This window comes from Canis lupus, chromosome 34 (assembly GCF_003254725.2).
Source record: "Canis lupus dingo isolate Sandy chromosome 34, ASM325472v2, whole genome shotgun sequence".
Lineage (NCBI taxonomy): Eukaryota > Metazoa > Chordata > Mammalia > Carnivora > Canidae > Canis > Canis lupus.
The window spans coordinates 17,238,931-17,265,178 of record NC_064276.1 but is presented as its reverse complement, the minus strand read 5'-3'; the positions used below and the strand labels follow the sequence as shown (position 1 = coordinate 17,265,178).

The window sequence follows — 26,248 nt, the reverse complement described above, 5'->3', positions numbered from 1 at the left end:
CAACCACACTACAGCCATGAGTGCTGGCTTCCGATGACTCTCTCAAAGGTTGTAATGGTGCTTCCTGGAAAATGGTCACAAATACAAGTCTCACCCAGAGTATGCAAAAAAAAAAAAAAAAAAAAAAAAAAATATATATATATATATATATATATATATATATATATATATATATAAGCAACTACTTATTCTCAGATTACGTTAAATTTACCACTGGGGATTTTATAACATAAACGAAGAGCAGCACATCTTGGAACCATGACTTCTCTAGAATTCTTTACACCATAATCACTGAATTCCTAGAATCATATCTTTTTCCTGATTGGCCTTTCACAGACGATGGGAAGAAAAGGTGATGGGAAGAAAAGGCCCCATGGCCAGAGTGAAAAGAACAGTCTCATTCATGCTCACCATAACTGTCACAGCACATAAAGACTTCCACAGAAAAGATTCCTTGCTGTGAGCCAGTACTGAAAGTCCTTGGAGGAGATGAATGACACCAGAAGACTGCCTGACATGGGGTGTGGAGGCTTTGGAAGGCTGAGATGATGCCCTAGTGCCATTGGCAGGGTGCCCAGAAACATTTACTGCCGCTCCCGCCACCCTGGGGTGCTGCAGCCCTGAGGCAGCTCTGTGATTGGAGAGCTCCTAGGCAAGAGCCAAAGCAAGGACACACACAGGTGAGCCCAAGGGTTGGCAGTTGACCATAGATGCCCCAGAGCCTTGAATTTGTCCTGTCTCTCAAGTGGCTCAAACTCATGTGATCACATGAGCCCACAAAAGAAAAAAAAAAAAAATACTGTGCTGGCTAGCAGGAGCAATCCACTCACCAGGCTGCCCTCCTAGAAGTGAGGTCCATAGGACAACATCATTGGTATGAATTCTGAAGCTCTTCAGGGCCTCTGGTTCACCCACACCTGGAGTAAGGGGTCAGAAATACCCCAGGGGAAACCTGGGTGGCTCAGTGATTGAGCATCTGCCTTTGGCTCAGGTCATGATCCCAGGAGTCCCGCATTGGGCTCCCCACTGGGAGCCTGCTTCTCCCTCTGCCTATGTCTCGGGCTCCTCTCTGTGTCTCTCATGAGTAATAAATAAAATCTTTTAAAAATAAGAAAAAATAAATACCTCAAAGGAGAGTAATAAGATCCAGGGCTGGCATGGAGTCTCCAGGAGGGCAGCTCTGGCTACTTTTGATCTTCAGAGGGGAACGGACTTCTGGATACCATGATCCACACAGGCCTTATCCAGGCTCAGGGCACCAAACCCAGCCCAGACATCAAAGGAGGGGTTAAAACATTCTGAGGAAAGCACTAGGCCCTCTGCAGCCCCACCTGGGCCAGGGACCTGCTTCCCTACATCTAAGGGCAAGAACTGGCCCAAGAACACAGTTTACCTCCCAGTCAGGCTTCCGTGGCCTGTCTAGCCAACCTCATACCCCCACCTCATATCTCTTCTCCAACCCCATCTCCCCCTTGCAATTTTCCACCCCAGGGCCCTAAGGCCTTCACTTCACTTGCAATGTCTAATGCTTAAAGATCCTCCAAGGCTCAACTCGCTCCCTGCTCAGCGTCAATGGGACTTTAAGCACACCTCAGTCTTTCTGCTAGACCATTAGAACCCAACATCTCTAACTGCGCAGGGCCTTGATTAGAATGGAGAGTGGGGAAGAGCCTAGGAGAGGAGCAGAAGGGCCCAAAGGAGGAGTCAGGAGGAAGGGCCCATAATGAAAGACAGGTCCTGGCATCTGCAGGACGACAGAAACCAAGGTGTCAATGGCACCAGTGCCACTGCTGCCCACACAAAAATGTGCCCATTGCACAAGGACACTTCGGCCCCTAAGAACTACCTCTAGGGTGCCTGTCTGGCTCATGATAGTCCTCTCTGCCTGTGAATTTCTCTGCCTACCTACTTACTTACCCCAAAGAAGTGGATCTCCACCAGCCACAATTTTCCTGTGTGACTCCATTCTCTGGCTGAATTCCCTCTGCAATGATTTGGGGGCTCAAACACTGCCAGGGAGTCTCTGTGCACGGCTAGGACTATTTATGAACCCCCACCGCCCTCCACAGTGGGTACACCACCCGTACTTGGAAAGACAGCAAAGACCAGTATCCAAAAGAGGGAATTGGAGCAGATGGGCCAAGATCGGGGGTATCAGTCAGGTCTCATGCAGAAACAAATACTGGAAACCCAGTTCAAACCATCTGGTGCAAAAGGGACACCCTGGCTCATCAAGTGCAAAGAAAAAGAATGATTTGCTTCAGGCGCAGCTGTATCCATGGGGCAGGGCTTTGTTCCTCTCTTCACCTCTTGACTATTTGGCTCTGGGTCTTCCCCATCATAGGTGCAAAGGTCCTTGAAAGTGCCAGGGAAATGTGGATTCCTCTCCTCGTGTCCACAGATCTGCCCACGGGACACCAGCTGACGCTGCTGGGACCTCACCGGCCCTGAGCAAAGAGGTGGGCCAAAGAAGGCTGGTGACGCTCTCCTCCCATGTCCCCGTGCATTTGGGGTGGAGTGGGCTGACATGCCATTGCCATGGTAACAAGAAGGTGTGGGTCTGGGCAAGCAAGGTGAGCAATCTAAAGTCCATGGACTGCAGACTGTTCAGAGCAAGAGAGCTGTACCTGGTTCCTCACAGCCTCAGAAGGCCAAGCAATCCCCTCCACCCCCAAATGCATCTTTTCCTTTTAGTTAATCTTATTGAGGATGATCTCTGGTCTTTGTGACCAGAAGAGCAAGACCACCACATTCATTTGTTTTTTAAGATTTTTTTAATTTATTCATGAGACACAGAGAGAGAGGCAGAGACACAGGCAGAGGGAGAAGCAGGCTTCCTGTTGGGAGCCTGATGTGAGACTCGATCCCAGGACCCCAAGATCACAACCTGAGCCAAAGGCAGACACTCAACCAGTGAGCCACCCAGGTGCCCCCACCCCAATTATATATATATAAACATATATGAAAAATATTTTCATATATGAAAAACATCTGTTTTTCAGCAAGAATCCTGACACTCATGATTATTAACATTTTGGCTTCTTACCTTACACACACACACACACACACACACACACATGCATACTGTGACCTGTGGAGTTAAGTGACACCACCCGGTAGGTGTCCTTGGGCCAACTAGGTCATCACAAAATACTTGAAGATATTAAAAGAAGTGTTTTATACCCCATGGGAAATAACTTGAACTCTAATCATATTTGGCCTTTACATATGTATTGTAGGCCATAACGCACAGGTGGGTGGGTGGCAAAGAGATCCCATAATAACAAAGGCTTATAAATGGAACCCCAGGAAAGAAATCACCACGAAGGAGGATGTGGACCAGATCCCACAGCACAGTGAGAAGGTCAGGGAGCATAGTGAGATCAAGGAGCCTGGGAGGCTGTACCTGAACTCTCCAAACTCCCCTCCTCCTGCTGGCATGTAAAGATCTGAGGTAAAAGGGGAGGAAGGGCATCTCATGAGGAACCTATTCAGCTGTGTTACTTTGGAAAGTTGCTTCTATGTACCTCGTTTTCCTCATTTGCAAAAGGGAAGTAGGATGGTAACACTAATGATCTCATGTGGTAGTTTGGAGGACCACATGTATCTTAAGCTTTCACAGTGTTCCTGGGTTCATGCTAAACATTCAGTAAATGGTCATGATGGTGACAATGAAGGAGAAGACATGCCTCATCCCAGAAACTATGGAGTGAAACCGGGGCCAAGGGTAGGGAGAAGAAACCACTAGTAGGAACTCAACCTTGAGACACATACATAGACTTCCCCTTAAAAATGCTAAGCTGAAATGGGAAGATTGGGAGCCCCTTAGATCTGGGGATAGGTAACGAGGGACTCTTTGGTACGGGCAGAGGAGTGAGCATTGCCCCATGACCCAAAGACAGAGGATGAGAGTGGGCCCTCTTCTGCCCATGGGCAGCCAACACCCAAGGTGAGACGCAGGAGGAGCCAGAGACCTGTGCTCACAGGTGCCTGGCAAGGAGCAGGGCTAGGAGCCGTGGCAGGGAAGGGGGGACAGAAGACAACAGAGCAGAGAGGCTGTGCAAGTGTCAACAGAGAAACAGGAGGCTGAGCTGCAGGGGGCCGCTCTAATTTAGTCGAGATGCACACACCACCCTCTGGACCCTAGAGCACCTGGAGAAACACAATAAGAGGAAGGCTTTGGCCCTACCTTTTGGCAGGTGATGGCAACTGGCCCAGCACACTGGGGGGGACAAACCAGTAGTCTTGCCCAGAACCCACAGTGTGTGGGGTTTAGGAGACTTTTGTGGGAGATCCCTGAGCACTCTGAGCACCACTCTAAGATGATCTTTGCATGGACACAGACCACAGACCGTACCGTCGCTCCTTACCGTGGTATACCCAGATTATAGCACCCTTCCCTGGCTGGCTGCTCCAAGGACAGCTCTGCACTGAGGAAAAGCCAGCACATCTGCTGACCAGGCCATGGCCTGCCTCTCTCCTCATCCCTCACCTGCAGCACAGCGCCCTGGGGAGCCTTTCAAAAATGTTGCTGCCAGGATCCTCTCCCATCACCCAGAGACTCTGGTTTAGGGGCCAGGCATAGGTGTTCTGTAAAAGCTCTCAGGTCAGAACTACTCCTCTACATGATCTGTAGCTTACAGACCCTTGCAGACTTACAATGAAACAGATACGATTCACTAGAGAATGCAATGAACTGGATGAGGCCCTGTGAAGCCCTCCTTGGGGGACCTGGATCCTGGGCACTGACATCCCTTAAAACTGAAATGATCCTTAAACCCATGTTCCAGGAGTCACATCTGCAATCCAAACACTTGCTTGGCCACTTAGGCCACTTACTAACCATGCCTTGCCTAATCTCTCAGTTTCCTCTTCTATAAGTGGCAATAATAGTATCAACCCCAGGGCATGGTGGATGAAATGAAGAAAGCATGCATGGCACAGGGCAGGCACCTAATAAGTGACAGCCATTGTTATTCATGGTGTCTTTACCCCAAGCCAGGAAGATAGAATGAGCACATGAGCAAGGCTGCCATAACAAAGCCCCAAGCAAGGCGCCTGGGTGGCCCAGTGGTTGAGCATCTGCCTTTGGCTCAGGTTATGATCCCAGGGTCCCAGGATAGAACCCTGCACTGGGCTCCCTGCTCATCGGGGAGTCTGCTTCACTCTCTCCCTCTGCCCCTCCCCCTGGCTCATTCTCTCTCTCTCTCAAATAAATAAATAAAATCTTTAAAAACAAGCAAACAAAGCCCCAATTCAGGGAGAACAACAGTTGAGGAGTCAGATAACACTGCCTGCAATGGCTCAGTTTCAGAACCAGATGAGACACCCTCCACACCCTCCTTTGTACCACTGACGGGCTTGCCCTGGATTCATTACTCATCTCTGCCTGCCTCTACTAACCTTTCTCTTCTGGTTCCTCCCTTCGCCATCTTTACTTCTACTTTCTTCCTTCTCCTCATTTCTACCCGCTCTTACCCCTTTGGTATCATCAAGTTTTGTGAGTTGTAAACTAAAGAAACCAACTCTTGTCATTGTAAGCAATACAGAAATTGGTAGGATAAGGAGGAAGAAGCAGGGACCCTCCAGAGAGCAGTAAAAAGGATGTCAAGGTCTTGCCACCGACATCTGTCCACGTGCCACCAATGTTGATACAATGAAACTCACCTGCCACTAGCCTCAAACCTTTGGTCACGTAATCACAAGACTCAAAATCCCAGGAGAGGTTATCCAATCGGTTGAGCCCAACTCTCTTGCCCATTCACAGCTGTTCCAAAGAGGACAAGCGGTCCCTTCGGTTGACACAGTGGACCGTGGGCATGCCTTTTATCAAGACCTCTCTGAATGGAGAACTCAGAGATGGTGAATGATCTCCAAGCTGAATGATCACCCAGGTAAGCTTTCCAGGAGCAGAGAGGGCTAGGAGTTTTGATTGGTAGCCTCAAAATAACAGGTAATCTTCCACTACTATTTTTTCTCCCATTTGTATTACAGTATAATTTACATACAATAAAGTTCATCCTTTTTAGTATTCAATTCTGAGAGGTTTTGACAAATGTATACATTCAAGTCAACACCACCACAATCAAGATATAGAATGGTTTCATCATCCCCATAGAATTCTGTTGTTTCTGTGTGGTAAACCTCTCCCTTAGCCCCAGTACCTGAGAACCACTGTCCATATAATTTTGCCTTTTCTAGACTGTCATATATGTAGAAGCATCCAGTGTGTAGCCTTTTGAGTCTGGCTCCTTTCACTGAGTATAATGCAGTTGCGATTCATCCATGCTATTGTTCTCATTAGCAATTCATTCATTTTTATTGCCGAGTAGTATTGTCCCATTGAATGGTAGACCTTGATGTGCATCAAGTCACCTGGTGAACACATTTGGGCTATTCCCAGATGTTGACAGTTATCCATAAGGCTCCTATAAACATTCACGTACAGGGTTTCGTGTGAACATAGTTTTCATTTCACTAGGTAAATACCTAGGGGTGCAATTGCTCCATTGTACAGTAAATATGTGTTTCACTTTATAAGAAAGGACCAAAATGTTTTCCATACTGGCTGTATCATTTTTCATTCCCACATATGAGTTCCAGTTGTTCCACATCCCCACCAGCATTTGTCTAAAGCATCTTTTTGGTTCTTTCCTCACTTCATCAGTAGACTATCATCACTACAGACAAACATTCCCTGGACATTAGCTGTGTACAAAGCCCAGAGATGGCCACGTGCCCCCGCTTCTCACTTTCTGCTCTCCCCTTCTATCCAGGGCACAGAGCTCTGGGCCAGGCCAGGTCCTGAGGATGCTTGGGTGGGAGAGGGAACACTTTCCCCAGGGACCCAGAACAAGGACCCCTGCAGCCACTGACAACTACTTGCTGGCCCTACTCCTTCCCCATGAAATGCAGCTCCACGAACTCTAAATCCTGACCAGCCCAGATACCTGGTGGCTTCATTCTCAGAGATTTATGTTTAAGAAATACAGTTTGTGCCTCTGGATGCAACCCAAAGGGAAATACAGAGCTCCCCTATGAAATAGTCTATGGAAAACCTGAACCATAATCCAATCAAGACTCTACTCAGCTTTTAGTTTTACAAGAAATATAGGGGACGGTACTATGGTAAATTAAAAGGTACTATGAGGAGGCAATAAATACATCTAGATTGTGGATCATTCTGTAGAGACAAATAGTCCATTGTCTCCAACAAATCAATGGCAGGGGGATTGAAATAGAATGAAAGGACTGGAGAAATAGAATAAGAACAAAAGATACTCAGCCAAAGGCACTTAAAGAGGAATTCCAAAGTTAAACACAGAATTATATGACCCAACAATTCCACTTCTAGATACATATCCAAAAAATTGAAAGCAGGGACTCAAACAGATACCTGTACATCAAAGTTCATAGAAGCATGATTCATAATAGCCAAAAGGTGGAAACAACCCAAATATCCATCAACAGGTGAACAGATAAACAAAATGTGGAATATACCTGCCATGGGAACCTTATAACTTTTATGTTAAGAAGGGGATAACTCGGTGGCTCAGCGGTTGAACATCTGCCTTTGGCTCAAGGCATGATCCCAGGGTCCGCGATCAAGTCTCGCATCGGGGTCCCTGTGGGAAACCTGCTTCTCCCTCTGCCTATGTCTCTGCTTCTCTCTTTGTGTCTCTCATGAATGAATAAATAAATAAATAAATAAATAAATAAATAATATATTTTTAAGAATTTACACTAAGTAAAAGAAGCCCCACACAGAAGGCAACATTGTACGATTCTACTTCCATAAAGTGCCTAGGGTAGGCAAATCCAGAGAGACAGGAAATATAATTAAGGTTATCATGGATGCGGGGGGGATGGGAAGTTATTTTTCAGTGGGTAAAAAGCTTCTGTTTGGGATGATGAAAAAGTTCTGGAAATGGATGGTGATGATGGTTGCACCACGCTATGAACATTCTTAATACCACTGAGTTGCACACTTAAAAGTGGCTAAAATGGGGGCAGCCTGGGTGGCTCAGCGGTTTAGCGCCACCTTAGGTCCAGGGCATTATCCTGGGGACCTGGGATCGAGTCCCATGTCGTGCTCCCTCCATGGAGCCTGCTTCTCTCTCTGCCTGTGTCTCTCCCTCTCTGTGTGTGTGTGTCTCTCATGAGTAAATAAATAAAATCTTTTTTTAAAAAAAGTGGTTAAAATGATAAATTTTATGTTATATATATTTTACCACAAAAGAGGATTTCCATTTTTTACTCACATCTTGAAAAATATTAAAAGATACCCATAAACACAGTCAATGGTAACATGTTAGAATCTCTGCTCTCCTGGGGCACCTGGGTGGCTCAGCGGTTGAATGGCTGCCTTTGGCCCAGGGCGTGATCCTGGAATCCCCGGATCGAGTCCCACGTCAGGCTCCCTGCATGGAGCCTGCTTCTCTCTCTGCCTGTGTCTCTGCCTCTCTCTCTCTGCGTCTCTCATAAATAAATAAATAAAATCATTAAAAAAAAAAAAAGAATCTCTGCTCTCCTTGTGCACTTCTCTCTTACCCACATACCACTTCTCAACACTTACTACCTCCAGCCCTGGAGCCTTCACCCCTGCACCCTACTTCTCCCACCAGGTGATTGGATAGGTTGGCTTAGCCTCACTCCCAGCAAGAAAGAATGCCTCCTCTTGGGCTGGAAAGGGGAAGGAGGATTAGGCTGGCTATGAAGAACTGACTTTCTTTGACAGAGGAAAGGCTGTGGTCACACCCACAGTAATAAGTCTTGTCCCTTCACGTAATGGATGCCTGAGCACTCCGTTTCCACCACCCCAGAATAACCTCACTGCTTCATTGGCAAGCAGAGTACTTCACACCTCCCTAATGATTCTCACGCCCATCAGATCCAATCATAATGCTGTCCCTGAGTGCCAACTCTATGCCAAGCATGTCACATACCTTTCCACAGTCCTTTCAACCATCAGGCAGATAACCATTATCATCACTGCTTTGAGGAATTGAGGCTCAGTCCAAAGTCAAATGACTTGCCCAAGGTCCACACAGCCAAAAAACGGCAGGCCTTAGATTCAAGCCACTATACCTAGCTGCTGCTAGTTCAAGACCCACCATATTTCTGAGAACTTTTCACAACCAAGTAACCTGATGAGATGGAAGTCAAGTGACCAAAAGGGTCATCAACAGAGCAGGCTTTTCTTGCTCCTCAGGTCCCTCCTCCCTTCACCCTCCCTCCACAAGATGTCATCTACTCCTCACAAAATGTCATCTACTGAGCCCTTCTCACAAAATGTCATCTACAAGCCCAAATCCACTCAGCTGAGTCTTCTTGGCAACTAAAATGAATACACACATTGCAAGCCATTAAGGTAACCACAGCTATGTGGAGAGAGCTGGTCCGGCTTCGGAGCAGCTTCTGACTGACCTCAGGCGGAACGGCCCCTCCTCCCTCAGCTTTGCATCCTGACTCTCTCTGACTGCTTATTTTCCAGCTCCTCACGGCTCCCAGCCCAGCTCCCAGCTGCTCCCAACTGTGGTTCATTGTAGGTGTCCCAGCTCATTCCTTCTTCATGAGAGACCCTGTCGCCAAGTAGCCACCCGACCTTATCCCAAAGGACAGGACAGAGAGCCAAGCTAGTCCCATCAAGATGGTGCTCAGACCTCCACCTCCGCCTCCGGCTTCACCCAGATGAGGAAAAACAGGCATTGCCTCAAAACTCTGACAATCCAAGGCAAAGCTCACGAGATGTGTGATAACAGGGCCAAGAGAAGAAAAGAGGGATATAAAAATATAAACAAGGGTAAACTCAACAAAACACACACAAGGAGGAAAAGACTTCAAAAAACTTTGTATGCTCTACAGAGGATTTTTCCTAGGCTTTTCTTTAACCAAATTTTCTACTTCAAGCAACATTATTTTTATAATTTAAAAAGATGGTTCACTAGAAATACCATCTGCAATGTTCAAATAAATCATGGTATATTAATGTTCAGAAAAAAAAACTAGGGAAAAAAATCAAAGGTAAATGAGGATTATTTCTGAGTTGGCATTTTAATTTTATTAAGCAATTGACATTAAATTTCCTTCATTTTATGCTGTTCTGTTTGCCAAAACTCTTCCAGTGGAGAATCATTACATTTACAACCAGACAGAAATAAAACATTACTTTCTTTTTTTTTTAAATCCCATCAGGAATTCCCCCTCATTCATCTATCTCTGGAGGGAGGAGGGAAAATAAAAAAGCTGCTTCGGAAGTTCTCCAGCGGTGCCACTTCCATTGGTACCTCAATTGGAATCTATGAGAAAAAAAAGTTCCTTTGTAATGACCTCAGCCATGCTTTAAAAAAAAAAAAAAAAAAAAGTAAAAGCCTCTAAAACTCATGAAAAACACAGTTGATGTGAATCATATGTCTGAGTGGCGAAGTTCCCGCAAAGCCGGGAGGGTGCACAGATGTGCAGAGCAGAAACTCCCCTCACACAGCAACTGTTCCTCCACAGAGCTAGCAGCTAAAGGTAAATAGCTCGGCCCCGTCAGCGTCCCTGCCTGGGAGGCTGCCTGGCAGGTCCCCATTCTCCTCCCTCCTCGCCCTTCGGTCACCCATCCTCTACCTTTTTATATACTCTCTCCTTGTCCAAAAGGAACAGGATCTGACCATAATCACTCATATTTGTTGACTGGTAGATTATACTCTAGCAGATGACCTAATATCTTAACCAGTCGTTTGCGTTTTAAAACTCCCATCTTCCAGTTGTGGAAAGAAAAACATCTACTAAAGGAATTTCAGGCATCAGCCAGCAGGTGCAGTAATGTCTGTGTCAACGGGAGAGGGGGACGAGTGTTGGGAGTAACTCTGGTCTAGACCTTCCGGGACCTGGTGTGGGCGGCCAGAAGGAAAGGTGGTGGTGGGGCCTCCCCCAGGTGGGCTCCCCACTCCCCTGGGAGGACAAGCTGGCACTGGTCTGGTTCCAGTTGCTGGAGCTGCTGGGGGAGAATGAGGTATTTTTCATCCTCCAACATCTGGAGTCTGCCCTGCCAGGAGGAGTCCACCTGGTACCTCCCCCCACCACCACCATCTTTTCTTTGCTCCCCTCTCACACTAGCCTCTTTCCTCAGAGTTTCCAGGAGCCGGTTTCAGTTTTCTGGCATGGAGCTTCTTTAGGTGGCATTCGGAGAGGTTTTCAAACTCCAGCCTGCCTTGTCTGCCAACCTGGAAACCTCCTATGTTTCATGTGACATTTTGGCCTCTAACATTTCCAACCACAAAATATGTGCTTGAATCGCAACCTCTGCCTTGGTAGAGATTTTACTGTGAGGTTCTTTTCCTGAATAGAACCTCTTCCCTTCCTCCTCCTTTTCCAGATTCGAAAATGCCTAGGTGGGTTGTATCTTGTAAGCAAACTCGTGCAGGCCTAACTGACCCATTAATGTATGTGACCTAATTGTACCCGGCAGTAGATATTTCTTAAACTCTTACTCGACTCACATTTCATATAGTATATAATTTTCTATAGCATATAATTCAAGCGTTAGACGAAATTTAACACAATTGAATCAAGAGACCATCCTCTATTCTTGTGGAGGTCCAGTTCTCTCCCTAATATTCCAAGGGACTTTTTTGTTGTCAGCATGCCTCTCACCTGGAGTTTGGATATCTATAGGCGTACAGATTTCACATGTATCTCACAATTATGGCAGGTCTCTTCCCTTCTCCTCTCCTGATAAGGAACTTAGCCCCATTTATAGCTTTATAAAAATCAATATATAGTTCCATGGTTCATTCTGTCCCCTCTTTCAAGTCTTTATCCAAATGTCAACCTCACCAGAGCATTCTGTGACCGTCCTCAACAAAATAATCCTCAGGTCCTCCTCCCCCACTTTCCCTTCTCCTGCTCTATTCTTTTTTTCCATAACACCATCTTCTTCTGGCAAATTACATATTTGACATATGTATTGCATTTATTGACTGCCTTCCTCAACTAGATTATAAACTCCATTTGGGCAGGGGTTTTTTGTCAGTATAATTCACTGCTGAGTCTCCAGCACCTAGAACAGTGACTGGCACAATAAAGATGCTAAAATAAATCTTAGTTGAGTGGATAAACTGCCATGAGGCATTGGCAGCCTGGCAGATGGGCTGAAAGTGTGGCATGACGGGCTTGTCTCTGTCCCTGCTACCTACAGAGCATCCTGGACCAGCAGCAGCAGCAGCATGGCTTAGGAGTTTGTCAGCAAGGCTAAGTCCCAGGCTTCATGCCAGCCCTGCTGAATCAGAATCTGCACTTAAATGATAGCCCCGGACGATTCATATGCACATGAAAGTTTGAAAAGCACCAGTCTGTATCACAATAATGCAAACAACTGAAACTTGGATCTTACACAGCTGTGTTCTTAAAAGATTTCCTCATACGCAAGAAATAGGTAGCAGTAGGGCTCTGGGGAGGGAACCAGGTTGCCTGGGGAATGAGGATGGATAGGAAGAAACTATTCCCTAGGAATCATTTTATGCTTTTTGCATGCAATTAGTAGCTATTTAAAAGTGAGTAAATTGATTACTTGTAAGAAAGAGTACATAATTAAAGGCCTTCTGCTCCTTCTCCATGGGATGTTTCTCCGTGGCCTCCTTTCTCTATAGACTCTTCTTTCTGCTTACCATCCCCCACCCTGACTCCCTTTCCAGATCAGTATAAAAAAGAGGCTTCTACTGCTACCCACTTAGCAAGCAGAAAGGACTACAGAAGGTTTGAGTTTTAAAGAACAAGTTCCTTGCTCCTTTAGATTCATGTAAGGAAGAATGAATCAGAAATAAAAGGGAACTGAAAACTCCATGATCAAACAAACACAGATGTAAGTGACAAATGCAGTGTGGATGCTTCACACTCTCACATATAACACATTTTAGATGGGTGTGTGTGTGTTTGCACGCACATGCATTCACATGCCAACACTCCCCAAAACCACCTGAAAAGACACAAGCTTGCCGCTGCTTCCCTCTCACTTTCTTTCATCTCCTCTCAGAGTGAGAGCTAGTCAGGACCCAAGTCTCTAGAGTAAACACCAGGGTTACCCAGGCCCACCAGGAAGAGCAGCAGCAGCAGGTAGCTCCCAGGGTGCCCTTGCCATGAGAATAGAAAGTCACAGTCTTCCTGAGCCAGTCTCATGCACTGCTTCAGCAGCCATGCCAGGCGTATCTGGTCCACCAGCCATTGAGCTGAGAGAACTTGTCCATGGCAGAGCCGTCTTCCTAGTACCTGTGCTGAATGGAGACAGCAGCCTCTGCCCCCATGTGAATGGAGAAAGACCCAATGGGGTGCTCATTAGCATCTCCTTCTCCACTGTCACCTGCTACTTCCCCCATCCCCCTTCTTGTCCCACCATACAACTAGATAGTGAGGAGTCTCTGTCCCTGTGGTAGGATGAGGAACTCAGCCTGGCATGGGGGACTCCAAAAGAGGAAGAGGCTATGTCTCAGCCAAGGAGCCAGCCCAGCCAAGGCAGGAGAACAAGAAAACATGGTGAATGACTCCTCCCAAGGGACAGCTGGGGCCCTGGCCGGTCAAGAGACAGCTCAATTGGCCAACCTCTGCCGCCCACATGAGGATGGGATAGGCTTCTGTCCCACCCAGGACCCGTGAGCTGAGGAGCTGGACCCCACTCAGGGGCTCTAATCAGTTTGCTGAAGATAAAATCACTCAATGGCAACTTACCAAGTTCTCTGAGTTGGTGAGGATTTTTTCAAAATTTCTGGGGTTTTGCCTCCCCTAGCATTTTAAATGCAAAGGATCAGATTTCCCTTAAATGCAATATCCTGGTTTCCCTATTTGAGCACCTTGTATTCCAGCTCCAGAGGTCATCATGCAAATACTCTCCACTGGGTCAAGGACAGCCATCACTGACTTCACAAGTGGGGACAGACGTGCTGCAGGGACAGGACCCAGAGAGGAGGCAGGGCAAACTAAAAAACTAAAACTTAGAAAAATACCCAGTGATTTTCCCCCCTCCCAGGGATTTTTAAAGAATTGGAGTGATTGGGATTCTTTCTTGCTGGCAGGTGACCTTTTCTTTCTTACTCGCACATTTGTGTCTTACCATCATTGTTCACAATGACTTACTTCTGTAATGAGGAAGAGCAACCTGGCAGCTCCTTTTGTTCATGAATGCATATATCAAAGGCCAACACTGTTATAAGGGGGTGGCTCCATTCTCAGAGCGTAATCATCACACAATCCCTAAGAATTCCTCCCCCGTTTGTTGTGTTCTTTTTTAATTGAATTCTAACTGCACATGATATTATATCACCTTCAGGTGTACGATACTTCTGTCGTCTTCAGCGATGTATTTCCAGTATTCCATACACATTCTTTTTGCTTTTGTCCTTCCCAATTGTCTCTGACTACCTAGAATATAATGAGCTAAAATGTGTCCTTCGCAGACCACCTCCTCATGCCCACTTTATTCCTTCATGAAACCTCCCCCTCTGCTACTTCCGTTGTGTCAGAAGAGTCACATTTTTTCTATTTCCCATTATTGTTTTGTAAAAAAGAGATGGAATGCAATAAAATAGTTGTTCTGAAACTTTTTTGAAGGCAACCAGTTCTTCTCTGGAATGCAGGTTTTTGCAGAAGTGGCGCCCAAACGGAAGGAGAGTAGGGTCTGGACTCCCTACTCCCAGGAGGCACCTGGGCTGCCCTGCCCTCCCAGCCCCACTGCTCCCTGTGCCCAGAAGGAGGCGCCTTCACACGCCAACTGGCAGGGTTTGAAAACCATGTTCCTAAGCCATCACCATCAAGTATTCAAATACCTGCACAGACACTGCTTGGAGGCTTGGCCCAATTGAGGACCAATGGGTGGCTGCCAGCAGCGCCACCATGCGATAGCTCCAAGTGGCTGTTCCTCACCTGACACCAGAATCTGGATGTGACGCATGAAAGCCGGCAAATGATGTCACTGCAAGCCCTCATAAGCCACCATTCACAAGTCAAAAGTGGCAAAGTGGAAGGCTATACATGAAGGAGCCTTCTCCTCACAAAAACAGGTATGTCAGAGCCACCTCCATTCCTCCTCAGGCCAGACAGAGCCCCTGTGTACTACCTCCCATCTCTTTTTAGCCCTGAGGCCCTGTCAAACCCTTTGCCAAGTAGAAGGCCTGACTGACGCAGTTAGAGATCAAACTTTAAATCCCACCAGCAACTGTTCTGAAACACTCTCCTACTCTACCCAGGAAAATGGGCTTCTACTCAGGTGGTGGTGGTAGAAAGGAAAGGGCCCTCTGAGTCTGTGCATTCGCCTAGAGGGGAATGGCTGGGGTGCCCTCTTGAGGTCTCTGCAGGTCAGGGCTTCCAGTCTGTCGCCGAGCTCCTCCTTGCTGTGCCCGGCTGGACTTCCGTGGTCACCACCACGCCATCTCCCTGGGGCTCAGGCAGGGCCTTGGGGACTAGCCAGCCACGGTGGGAATGCGGGCTATGATGGGAGAGCTGTTTCAGGGACTGTTGTCTGAGGAGAACACTGCTCCGCCTGGGCACTCGGCTGACATCCCCTGACCCTGCTCTGAAGCCCTAATGGGTCCCATCCCATGGGGCAGGATCCCTGGGGCAAGACCGTTGAGCCACCCTGTGGATGTTCACTGGCTCTGCCCTTCCTCCCGTCTTGTGAGCATCAGTACCAAACTCATGTTAAATTGAAGGATCAAAATTTTCTTTTCAACCCTTCTTCCCTCGAAACTCCCTCGCCAGGGAGGAACAATATCATCAGCACAGGCATTTCTGGGCCACATCCTCCATCCCACCACACCTGGCCCTGTACTTTGTTCCCTGTGTTTCACCCCATGCCAACCCTGCTGCTGTCTTCCCTATCTGACCTTCACGATCCCCCCGGCTGACAAGCAGGGCTCTGGGCCAAGTCCAGTTTCCCTCATTCCTATCCTCCCTTCATCTCCAGCCAGCCTTCCCTACTCCCCCTGGCCATTCAGCAGCATATCACATCATTGAAACCCTTGGTCACACTCTTCCTCAGACTTCTCCCTGCCTTCCCTTTCAAACCAGCTCCTGGAATCCTACCCCAGTCAGAGTGCCTTTCTGACTAATGTGTGCCAGGCACAGAGCTACGGGAGTCACACGTTCTGATCAAATCTTGTGAGGGAAATACTAGTTTCACAGAAAGGAAACAGGGACTCCTGAAGGTTAAATACCTCAGCCAGTTAACAGTGGAACTGGAGCTTCCAGGGGCCAAGACAATAATTTCTTAAGCACGCATGGCATGCTTCACCCTAAACAAGAAGGCTATGATTGCCCTTTCCTGGTACTCGACTAGGTCATAAAATTCCATATTCACTTAATCCCATACTGTTTATACAGAAGATAGATCTGCAGGTACATATATTGGCTAGCTCGCTATCCTGACACTCCTTTCCCTCATGCCCCTGAGCTCTGGGCATGCCCAGTTGCTGCTGGCAGGAAGCGGGGTGGGGTGTAGGGAGAGGTCCTATCTTATTCCACATACATCACTTGGTACCAAGATAAGCTCAGCCAAGAACTGGGCAAGGGCCAAGTCCACTCTGATCCAGATTTGCCCCAGAACTGGTCCAGAACACAATTCATTTCCAGAAAAGAATAACAGAGATGTGGTTGCCTCACTTGAGACAGAAGAAGATAAGAGGCTGGGGGCACTTTTGTTTCTCTCTTTGGAGCCACTTCAAACATGGGGTCAGCAGAATGCCAGCCATGCATAGGCCAGTGGAAACCACACTTGCTTCGGCCTGCCTGAGTTCTTCAGGCTCTGGCCCATCTCAGGGACAGTCTCAGGCCCCACTGCGGAATCCCAGCAACCAACAACTGTGCTGCCCCTCTCCCTCTCCTGGTCTTTGCACGCTCCCCAAGGCTCAGAGAGAAAAGTCCCTAGAGCCAGGGCTCCACTCTCAGACCTTCTCCACTGGGGCCCACTCAGGTCCCTGGTCACAAAGACAACTTTTAGCACCGAGATTGAAAAAAAAAGTTTTAATAAATACAAAAATCTCCAATAATGACTCTGCTCAGCTCAGGGGCAGCAGGAGTGAAGTGGGGGGGACCCTTGGTGCTGAGTGAGGATAAATTAAAAATCCCAACAAGCCAGTGACATTATGTACAGAAAGAAAGGGGTTGGGCTTCCAGGGCAGAGGCTGGAGGGTGACGGGGCAGGAGCCGGAGTGGCCATGGCCTTGGTCTGCCCTGGCTGCCCCTTCCCCTTGTGGAGTTGTGGTTCCCAGAGGTAGTGGGGGGAGGGAGAAGAGGCAGAAAAGAGGAGCCAAAGGCACTGGGTTTCCCACAGGAGAATGCAGGGTCCTTGGCGCCACTCCTTCCCCCAGCCCAGGCCCCGTCCTCTTGGTCATGCGGTCTTCTGGAGGCTCCCTAGGAGCCTTCAGCTTCTTTCTCCAGCTCTGGAACTGTCCTGGTCTCTGGGGCTGCTGGAGGCAGAAGGGAGTCAATTTTGGAGCCACGTGATCTTGGTCTAGCTGCCTAACTCCTCTGAGCTTCAGAAATCTCATTTGTAAAGCAAAAGCAATCGATACCAAGTCTACAAGGCTGCTGTGTGGTGGAATGGAATGGCACTCGTGAAGCAGATGGCATGGCTCCTGGCAGGCAGCGGGTGCCGCCTTCCCTCCCCAGGCACCCACCGACAGCCCCCTCACTTACCCCGCCGAGATGCGCAGTGGGAGCAGCAGCGACTCTCCTTCCCTGGGCCGCAGGACAGTGGCAGTGAACAGTCATCCCGCTCACAGTGGGGCACCCCTGCCTGGTGCAGGACAGAGCAGATTTTGAGGGTACCCACAGGCACAGGGACACAGCAGTCTTCAGCCCCTTCAGGGAAGCCCTCTCCCAGGAGCCTTCCCTCCCTGGAAAGGTCTCCCCATTCTGGGCCAGGCCCCCAATACCCACCTCACACAAAGCACACTCCCCACTTACCCCGCATCTGCAGGTGATACAGCTCATCTCCCCAAAAGGAGGCACCGAGGGGTGCCAACTCTGGCTCTCTGGAAACCACTGCCCTGCAAAACGGCAGCCCCGGGGCCCATCGGCCTGCATGGGGTCCCCCAACTGGGGGTGGGCTCCTGACCCCACTGTTGGGGGGGGGAGGGAGGAAGAGTTCAGCAGATGTGAGTCCTGTGAGGGACACCAGGGTTTTGTCTTTGAATCTCCAACACCTAGCAGTTTCTGCCACTTAGTAGGTGACACGTTTAGATGAGAGGATGGATGGACGGATGGACGGACGGACGGATGGATGGATGAATAGTTGGATGGTTGGATTGAAGTAAGGCAGGGAGAGAGAGGGGATAGATGGAAAGGGCAGAAACTGGAACCCATTATAGCCCTCTAATAAATACATGCACCTTCTTTCCAAATGCAGGCTAGGCACGGAACGATGCTCAGTGAATGCTGAATGAGCTGAGAATTCCCTTCCGTCCACCCTCACCACACATCCCCTCACCCAGGACAAGGCAATGGGGCACCTCATCTGCCCCAAGAAGCCTCAGTGCCCACCCCCCTCACCTGGACACTGTTTGCAGCAGTCAGTGGGGTTGGCACGGATGGGCTGGGCACAGGCCAGCCGAGGACAGTGCACCTTCTCACAGTGCACCTCTCCAGTGCCCCCCTGCAGGGATCCATTGAAGGAGGGTGTCAGAAAGGAAGGGGAGCCTCCTGCAACCTCCCTTTCCTTTTCCATCCCTCAAATGTCATATTTCAATGACCTTTCACTCAGAGGCCCTGGACTGGTGCTTTATATACCTGAACTCAAATGCTCATGGTAGCCCTGCAATGTAGATGCTCTCCTATCTGCTTATAGGAGTGGAAAGGGAAGTTCGGGGAGCAACAGAAAATGCCAGGGCTATATGGAGCGAGTCAGCGAGCAAAGCCAGAAATCACACCCACGTCAGCCCTTCCCTTTTCCTGCAGGAAGCTGACTCTCAAAGCTCAAAGGACTTTTCACAGTGTTCTCATCCTTGAGCCTTCCGCACCCAGGCTGGGCTCTCCTCTTCTGGCAGCCCCCTCCCCATTTCTGCGGACCCTGCTGGGTTATGGCACCAGAGAGGATTGGGCAGCCATACCTTGCAGGTGCAGACAGCACACTTAATTAAGCCAAATGGGGGCACGACGGGGTGCCACCGGGTACCCGCTGCCCGCCAGCTCCGGTCACCATCAAAATAGCAGCCTGGGGGGTGGGGGGGACAGTGCCCAGCTGCCATGAGTACTGAGCTCATTGGCTGGGCCCACAATCAGGGCTGGAGTCTCAGGACAACCCCACACTAGTCTAACCACAGGGCCCATTTGTGGACCAGTGACTCAAATGAAGCCTAACATGTCATTCGGAATCTGTGCCCCTCAGCCTCCCTCTACCCTCTCCCCATATATAGTCTCACCCTTTTGTTCCTTTCCTGGTCCCACCCAACAGCTCCCCTGGATTCCCCACCCTTGCTCGCAGACTTCCAGCTCACCCTCTCCAGGGTCTCTGGTCCGTGACAGCCCTGGCAGGTCTCTGACATCTTGTTTCTCTGTGGACCCAAAGAAAGAGTGAAGGCAGAGGAAGACCACCCCCCTTCCCTCCCTAGAGACTTCATGCTACACGGTGGACCTTCCACTACACCCTGTACTCAGGCAGGACCCTCACCTGGGCACACAGGGCAGCACTGGTCCGGTGCCTGCACGGGGGTGGGACAGCTGGGTGGCGGGCACACCACCGGATCACAAATCACCGTGCGCTTCTACAAAGAGAGGTGGGGGCTGGGGGGTTGACTGGGACCCTTGCCCCAAACCCAGATTTCAGTGCCCCCCTTCCACCAGCGGAGCCCTACCTGGCAGGTGCAGAGCGAACAGAGCGGGTCATAGTTAGGCGCCCAGCGGGCCCCATGGGGGCGCTGCTGCCCCTCGAAGAAGCAGGTGTTGGGGTCTCGGGGCCGCCCGGGGCCGCCGGGTTTGGCCGGGGCGGGGGCGGGGGCGTCGGGGCCGAGCACAGCGGGCACCCCGGGCAGCGCAGCGGCCGCTGCATCCGGAGACCCGGGCGTCCACGCTCCCTCGGCCCCCGCCGCCGCCAGGCGCAGGCCGCCCACCTCGCACTGGTTGGCGATGTGCACCTGGGAGGAGAGGCGGGTTGAGGCAGCGCCCGGGCTCCCCCTTGCGTCTCCACCAGCCACGGCCAGCCCGCCTGCCGGAAACACCTCGACCTCTGAGCACCCCCACACCGGGGAAGATGCTAATAGCAGCAGCAATCACCCCCAACAACCAGGGACAGGATGGTCTGCTGCCAGCCTGGTCATGAACCTTCTCTGGCCTCCTGCTCCCAACCAGCCAGGGAATGTGATACTACCACTCCCAAGGCTCAGAGAGAGCGAGTGACTCGGGCAAGAGCACCCAGCCCGACTCTGAACCACCCCCAGCGGGCCACACCGCCTGCCTACCTGCCCGCGGAGCTCCCCTTGGGGGCTCCCCTTGGTGGTGATCAGGAGGGAGGCAGTGCCCTGTGCCAGGTGCCGCAGCAGCTCTGGCTCCAGGTCCTTGACCACGCCCTGGGCCTGTATGAGACAGGATAAGGGGTAGAAACAAGGCGTTCTAGGGCTGTGCCCACCATTCTTAATTCACAGCCGAGAAACTGAGACATGGGAAGGTTAAATAAAGTCTTCAGGGAATTGAAGCCCACTAGCCATGGTGTCAGGTCTCTCTGACTTCCGAGTCTGGTAGCCCACCCCATCTGAGGAGGCTTGCTTCATCCCACCCACTCCTCTGGAGGTCTAGGACATCACATACTATCCAAGAGAGCCCGCCAGACAGGGATGCAGGAAAGGAGGATGGATACTAGGAGGCTGGGTCAGATTCATAGCCAGGTGGCCTGACTCCCGAGCCCGTGTCAGCTGTGCCGTGCCAGGCTACCGGCTCTCTGCTTCCCCCGCCACAGGCCTGCACAGCTCTTCATGCTAACAAGCAGATCTTTTCCAAGCTGCCTCCACCAACATGTCCTCACCTCTGGGCCATAGAATCCCTTCAGCAGCCGCCGGGGCCCTGGCATCCCAGGAGGCCCGAGGAGGTGAGCAGTGACAGTGCCCTGTTCTGAGCCACCAAGCCCAGCCAGCAACACTTCATAATGCAGGTGACAGTGAGTGTCCAGGGAGAGCCAGGCATGTCCTGCTGCCTGGCTCTGCACAGGGGGTAACACCAAGGCTCCTGCCAGGGGCACGGGCAGTGCTGGATCCAGACAGAGGAGAGGCGACAGCTGAGGAGGTGGCCTAGAGCAGCCACTCCCTTCATCCCGGTATTCCCCATCTCCCCCAATACGCATTCCACAGATAGGCAGACACTGTCCATAGGCCCAGGCCTGGGGGGCAGCAAGTTTTAGACTCCTGTACCATGGAATCAGAGTCTCCCAGCAGGGCCAGGCTATACATCCCCACCTTCTCCAGATGCCAACCTGGAGCTCAGGCACAGAGAAAGACACACCAGGCCCTGGCCCCCTGGCCCCATTCCTCCCATGCTTGAGTCACAGATTAGAGGACACCGGAGTGCAGGCAACCCCCCACTCACTATCATGGCGTGCACTGTGTCCACTGTAGGGCAGGGCAGCCACATGCCCCCGCAGTTCTCCATCTGGAAAGTCCTTGGTGCCCACATTCAGGAACAGCTCATTCTGCAGCAGCATGTGAGCCCCTCGGGCACCCAGTCCAGGGCAGACACCCACAGCCTGGGGAGGGGAGGGCAGGGAAGGATGAGCCCTGGCTGTAGCCTGCTAGATTCCAGATGAACCCTTCTCAGCTTTCCCACAAGCCCAAGATTCTGAATGCCTTTCCATGCTTTGTGCACTCATTACGCCCAAAGCACACATGCATAACTGAGCAAGAACCTCGCAAGCCCAGGTCAAGTCCCTCCTCTGCCACTTCCTACCTATGTAACAGTCTTAACCTCTCTGATCCTTCACTTCATCATCTATAAAATGGGAACCATGGGGCGCCTGGGTGGCTCAGTGGTTGAGCATCTGCCTTCGCCTTGGGTCGTGATCCCCGGGTCCTGGGATGGAATCCCACATCAGGCTCCCTACAGGGAACCTGCTTCTCCCTTTGCCTATGTCTCTGCTTCTCTCTCTGTGTCTCTCATGAATAAATAAATAAAATATTTTAAAAAAAAACAGGAACCATGAAGGCCAAAAATAATATGAGAAAGGCAATCGGTACAGTATGTAGCACATAGAAAGGCTCAGTAAGTGGCACTTGTTGCTGACACATTTATAGTTATGTGGTCTCCCTGTTCAACTCCCTCTTCCATTTGATGTATGGTTGCTGAGGACAGGGGCACATCTGCTTTTCTTCGTATTCCAGTCCCTAGCCTGAGGCTCACCAAAAATGTGTCCAGGAAATCAATGTGCCAGGAAATCAATCAATCAATCAATCTGGTAGTGAGTGAATGATTCTCAACAGCTCTGCTTGTCCAACCTGGCTTTCCACGCCCCTGCATTGTTATTAACTCTGGTGCACGGGCCCTGTGGCCTGGCTCTGCCTGAAGCACTCACCATGTGTCCTCCCGGCTGGAGTCCAGCCATGTGGCACAGGACAGTACGCTGGTTTCTCCTCTGAGGCTTGGTCTCCAGCGTCATGGCCACCACCTCACTGCCTGTACCTACCACTTGTACCTGGTGGGCAGGGTTGGAGAGGGCAAATTGGAGTGGTAGAGAAGGCCTGAGGCCTGAACCCTGCAGGCCAAAGCCCCACCCTATCCTGCTGCCCTCTCCCTTCTTCAGCCCCTGACTCTTACCTGGTAGATCAGGGAGCCATTTCCTAGCAGTGTGAGGCTGGCTGAGCCGGCTCCACCCGTCTGAACTGGAACCAGGGCATCAGCCCCACAAAGGACACTTTGCAGGACTGCAGAGGGACAGAAAGGTGGCAGTGGGCTTGCCTCACAGCCATTCATACCCCAGGCCCCCAGGATTCCTCCCACACCCACCCTGGCCACTTGTCTGTGCCTCTCGGTTGTGTGTGCCCGGGGTGCCAGGCCCCACCCTGCCTCACCATCACAGCTCTGCCTGGCAGCAATGTGTCCACTGATGCGCAGCCCTGGCCCACCTGCCCTCTCTAGGGCCATCTGTAGTTCCCCCAGCACCAGCCAGTCCATCTCCTGGGCTGTCAGGTTGGGCAGGACCTCAGCAAAGCCTGGCTCCTGGAGACAGAGCAAGGTATGGTGGGTGCAGCAAGAGGCCAGAGCAGGGGGCAGCAAGAGCCAGCCCCTCACTCACCTGGACTGAGGCATTGGCCTGCAGCTCTCGCAGTAGCTGCCCCTGGTGTAGAATCTGGAGCCGCAAGGGAACCTGGGTTGGTCCTGCAATGGCCACGCATGTGGATGCCTCAGAGAGAGGTGCTCTCCTTACTCTCCTCACACCTGCCCCATCCCACTTACCCCCACTCCTGGATTCCAGCAGTCCACGGAAGAGCAACAAAAAATGCAAAGAGTCCTCTGTGTCACTGAGAGTGAGTAGGGCAATGCCCCCCATGCCAGGCTGGGGGGGGCCTTCTAGGGTCAGGATGGCACTGAAGGTCTCTGGGGGAGGGAGGACCAGGAGAGCCCATCAGAAAGTCCCCTCCTCAGCCCACTCCATTCCTGGGAATAGAGAAGACTCAGAACTTCACACCCAGGGACCCATATGCTCCCCTCACCTGCAGCCAGGGCCCGGTGTCGGATGAGAGGCCCCCAGACCTCCCCTGAAGGGTGAGTGGGTGTCACAAGTGCCACGTGCAGCTGTTCAGCCCTAAGGAGCCGCAGAGACAACCGAGGCACTGCCCGCCACACCCCACAGACCTGGAGCAGAGAGATAGGAAGGCCCTACTTAGACAGCATGCAACACGGGCCAGCAGGGAGGCCCAACTGTGGTGAGGAAGGACTATGGGAAGGGGCCCCCAAGCCCTCCTAGGAAGCTCAAGAAGGGGCCTTGGAACCAGATGCTGGGGTCCAAATCCTGGCTCAACCACTTACTAGCTGTGTGACCTTGAGCAAATCACATTCTGCTACTGAGCCTCAGTTCCCTCATCTGTAAAACGGGCATCATAATGTCAGTGCCTTCCTCTCACTGGGCTGTTGTGAGGACCAAAGGAAGCAATGCAGAACACACTCTCAGTACAATGCCCAGACTGGATAAGCACTCATAAATGGCATCATCTCACCAGGCCATCTTGAGTGGGGGCTGCAGGGTGTTCAAACAGGACGCTGCCAGCAGAGTCTGAGAAGCGGATTCGAGTAGGGCGGTCCAGCCTGGGAATGAAGGTCGTGTGAGCATGGGCTCTGAGCCTAGTCCAGGAGCAGCTCCATCAGCCTTTCCCAACTCTCCTTCCCCAGTCCCCAGCTGACCCCTCCTCCCACCTTCCCCTTTCTCACAGCCTGTAGGAGATGGAGAAACGCAAGCTAGAGCGCAGCAGAGAGACTCGGGCCCGAGCCACGGCCTGCGACCTCGGCCCCGTCAGCAGCGCCACGAAGTCTGCGAGGAAAAGATGTCCCGAGTACCGTCACCCGCTACAGCAGGCAGCCCGGGCCGCAACCACGAATCCAGCTGCTGCCTGGCCCCTGCCTACCCGTGTAGCCATCTCCACGCGCCCGATCCTCGGAGCCCGGCTCCCCGCGGTCGCTGTAGCTGCGGTGCTCTGGGTCCCGCGGATACTCGAAGGCCAGGCCCGTCGGCTGCCTCTCGGCACCGCTGCGCTCTAAGCCGGGCAAAAGGGAAACACGGGCTTCGGCTGGGCACTCGGAGAGCCAGCTGGCGGTTCCATCTGCTCCGTCCGCCCCAGCCGCGTGGCGCAGGACCAAGTATCACTGCCCTGCGGTCCTCCCCTCACTGCGAGCGGGTCTTACCCTGGGGGCAGGTCTGGCAGCAGTGTCCCGGCAGCTGACGCGGCTGCACGCAGGCCAGGGTTGGGCACTCGGGTTTGATGTTCTTGCAGCTGACCCTGCCCGGGCCCCTGGCGCGGCGACCCCACTGAGGCTGCTTGCAGGGAAGATGGGAAAAGCGAGTGAGTGCAAGACGCCAGTTGGTGGGACCCAGGGCGAGCGGGGGAGGGCCACAGGACCAGAGCGAGGTCATCCCATGGAGTGAGGACCGCTCTGCTTCTTACAAGCTGCGTGACCCTAGACAAACTACTTAACCTCTCTGGGCCTTAAGGTCCCTATCTGGAAAATGGGGGCAGTAATAGTGTGTAATTAGTAGGATTATTCTAGGAGTTAAGTGAGAGACCAAGGAAACCGCTGGCAAAGAGCCTGACACATAGTGGGTGATCAATAACAGTCAACACCTGAGACTTGAAGGGGGCACTTCCTCCCCACTTTCTCCGCCAGAAGAAAAATATATATTATACATTTGTGTATATACCTGCAGGCTCGCTTCCTCCTCCTCAGCAGCGCCAGCCCACTCCGACATCCCGGACCCGAGCGCTCCCCACCCCCCAGGGCCCCGGCCAGCTCCCCGGCAGTTGGATCCACTCACCGCCTCGCAGGCGCACAGCACGCAGCGCATCACCCCGAAGGGCTCCCCCAGGTCCGGGTGCCACGTCTCGTCCAAGGCATAGACCTTCCCGCCGAAGGAGCAGCCTGCGGGGACGGGCTTGGCTGGCGGCCGCTGTCCCACTCCCGCGGCGTGCCCGCCCTGGGCACCGCCGGCCGGGCCCTGGGTGCCCCCGCACCACGCGCCTCCCGACCCCCGCCCGCCCCCCCGGGCCGCCCGCCGCGCTGAGCCACCTGCGCCCGGCGCCCCCTCCGGGCGGGCGCGGACTTGCCCCGAGCGGGACTCTGCCCGCGCGCCCCCCGGGGCGCCCACCTACCTGCCGCTCCGCGAATGGGCAGCGGCTCCTTCTCGGGCCGGATGGGCAGCGCCGGGGGCTCGGGGCCGGCGCCGTGGGCCGGCCGGCAGCCGAGCAGCAGCAGCCCGAGGAGCAGCAGCGGGGCCGGCGGGGCCGGGAGGCTCGGCATGACGCGAACGGGACAGCTGGGGAGGCGGGAGGGAGGAGGGCGCAGGCGAGGGAGGAGGGAGGTGGGAGGAGGGCCGGGCCGGGGGCGGTACGGCGGGAGGGGGCCGGGGCCAGGGCCCGGGCAGTGCGGCGAGGGGCTCGTCGGGCGGCGGGAGTCGGCGCCGGGCCGGGCGGGGCGGGAGGAGCGGCCGGGAGGAGCGCGGGCGGGCGGGCGCTGACCCGGGCCGTACGCGGCTCTAGTGCCCTGGGCGCCGGCTCTGGCCCGTTTTATGCCCCGCGCCCGGCGCCCCGGC

The 26,248-nt window shown here is 52.1% G+C and overlaps 1 protein-coding gene and 1 long non-coding RNA gene across 11 annotated transcripts; one reads left to right on the top strand and one right to left on the bottom strand.

The window, feature by feature from the left end:
- The first annotated feature begins 333 nt into the window (after positions 1-333).
- LOC112662876 (uncharacterized) lies at positions 334-10,447 on the top strand. Of its 3 annotated transcripts, none has more exons than XR_003138918.1 (4): positions 334-680; positions 2,345-2,459; positions 5,768-5,894; positions 10,195-10,447. It is a non-coding gene; the product is annotated as an uncharacterized LOC112662876 (long non-coding RNA). The 3 variants fall into 3 exon arrangements; XR_004811834.2 differs by having other exon boundaries at positions 2,345-2,573; XR_003138919.3 differs by lacking the exon at positions 2,345-2,459.
- A 6,530-nt stretch (positions 10,448-16,977) lies between these two features.
- Positions 16,978-25,971, bottom strand: CHRD (chordin). Of its 8 annotated transcripts, none has more exons than XM_035710201.2 (23): positions 25,809-25,971; positions 25,475-25,578; positions 24,847-24,979; positions 24,570-24,698; positions 24,376-24,475; positions 24,165-24,252; positions 23,661-23,802; positions 23,404-23,544; positions 23,243-23,325; positions 23,019-23,166; positions 22,765-22,871; positions 22,523-22,642; positions 21,544-21,700; positions 20,987-21,207; positions 20,427-20,540; positions 19,824-20,102; positions 19,640-19,733; positions 19,467-19,523; positions 19,080-19,183; positions 18,523-18,625; positions 17,938-18,092; positions 17,668-17,767; positions 16,978-17,438 (listed from the first exon to the last, which is right to left on the bottom strand). In XM_035710201.2, the coding sequence occupies exons 1-23, from the start codon at positions 25,954-25,956 to the stop codon at positions 17,383-17,385; spliced, it is 2,883 nt and encodes a 960-aa protein (XP_035566094.2). In that variant the 5' UTR covers positions 25,957-25,971; the 3' UTR covers positions 16,978-17,382. The 8 variants fall into 8 exon arrangements, 4 of the variants coding, with proteins under 4 accessions (XP_035566094.2, XP_035566095.2, XP_025307122.3 ...); XM_035710202.2 differs by having other exon boundaries at positions 16,978-17,435; XM_025451337.3 differs by having other exon boundaries at positions 24,847-24,976.
- Positions 25,972-26,248: the final 277 nt, after the last annotated feature.

Excerpts from the sequence above, each read along its gene's own strand:
- CHRD (XM_035710201.2), bottom strand. The coding sequence starts at position 25,956 with ATGCCGAGCCTCCCGGCCCCGCCGGCCCCGCTGCTGCTCCTCGGGCTG. Across the intron at positions 24,980-25,474 it reads TGCTGTGCGCCTGCGAGGCG|CAGCCTCAGTGGGGTCGCCG; the intron begins GTGAGTGGATCC and ends CTTCCCTGCAAG. Across the intron at positions 22,643-22,764 it reads ATGGCTCCCTGATCTACCAG|GTACAAGTGGTAGGTACAGG; the intron begins GTAAGAGTCAGG and ends CCTGCCCACCAG.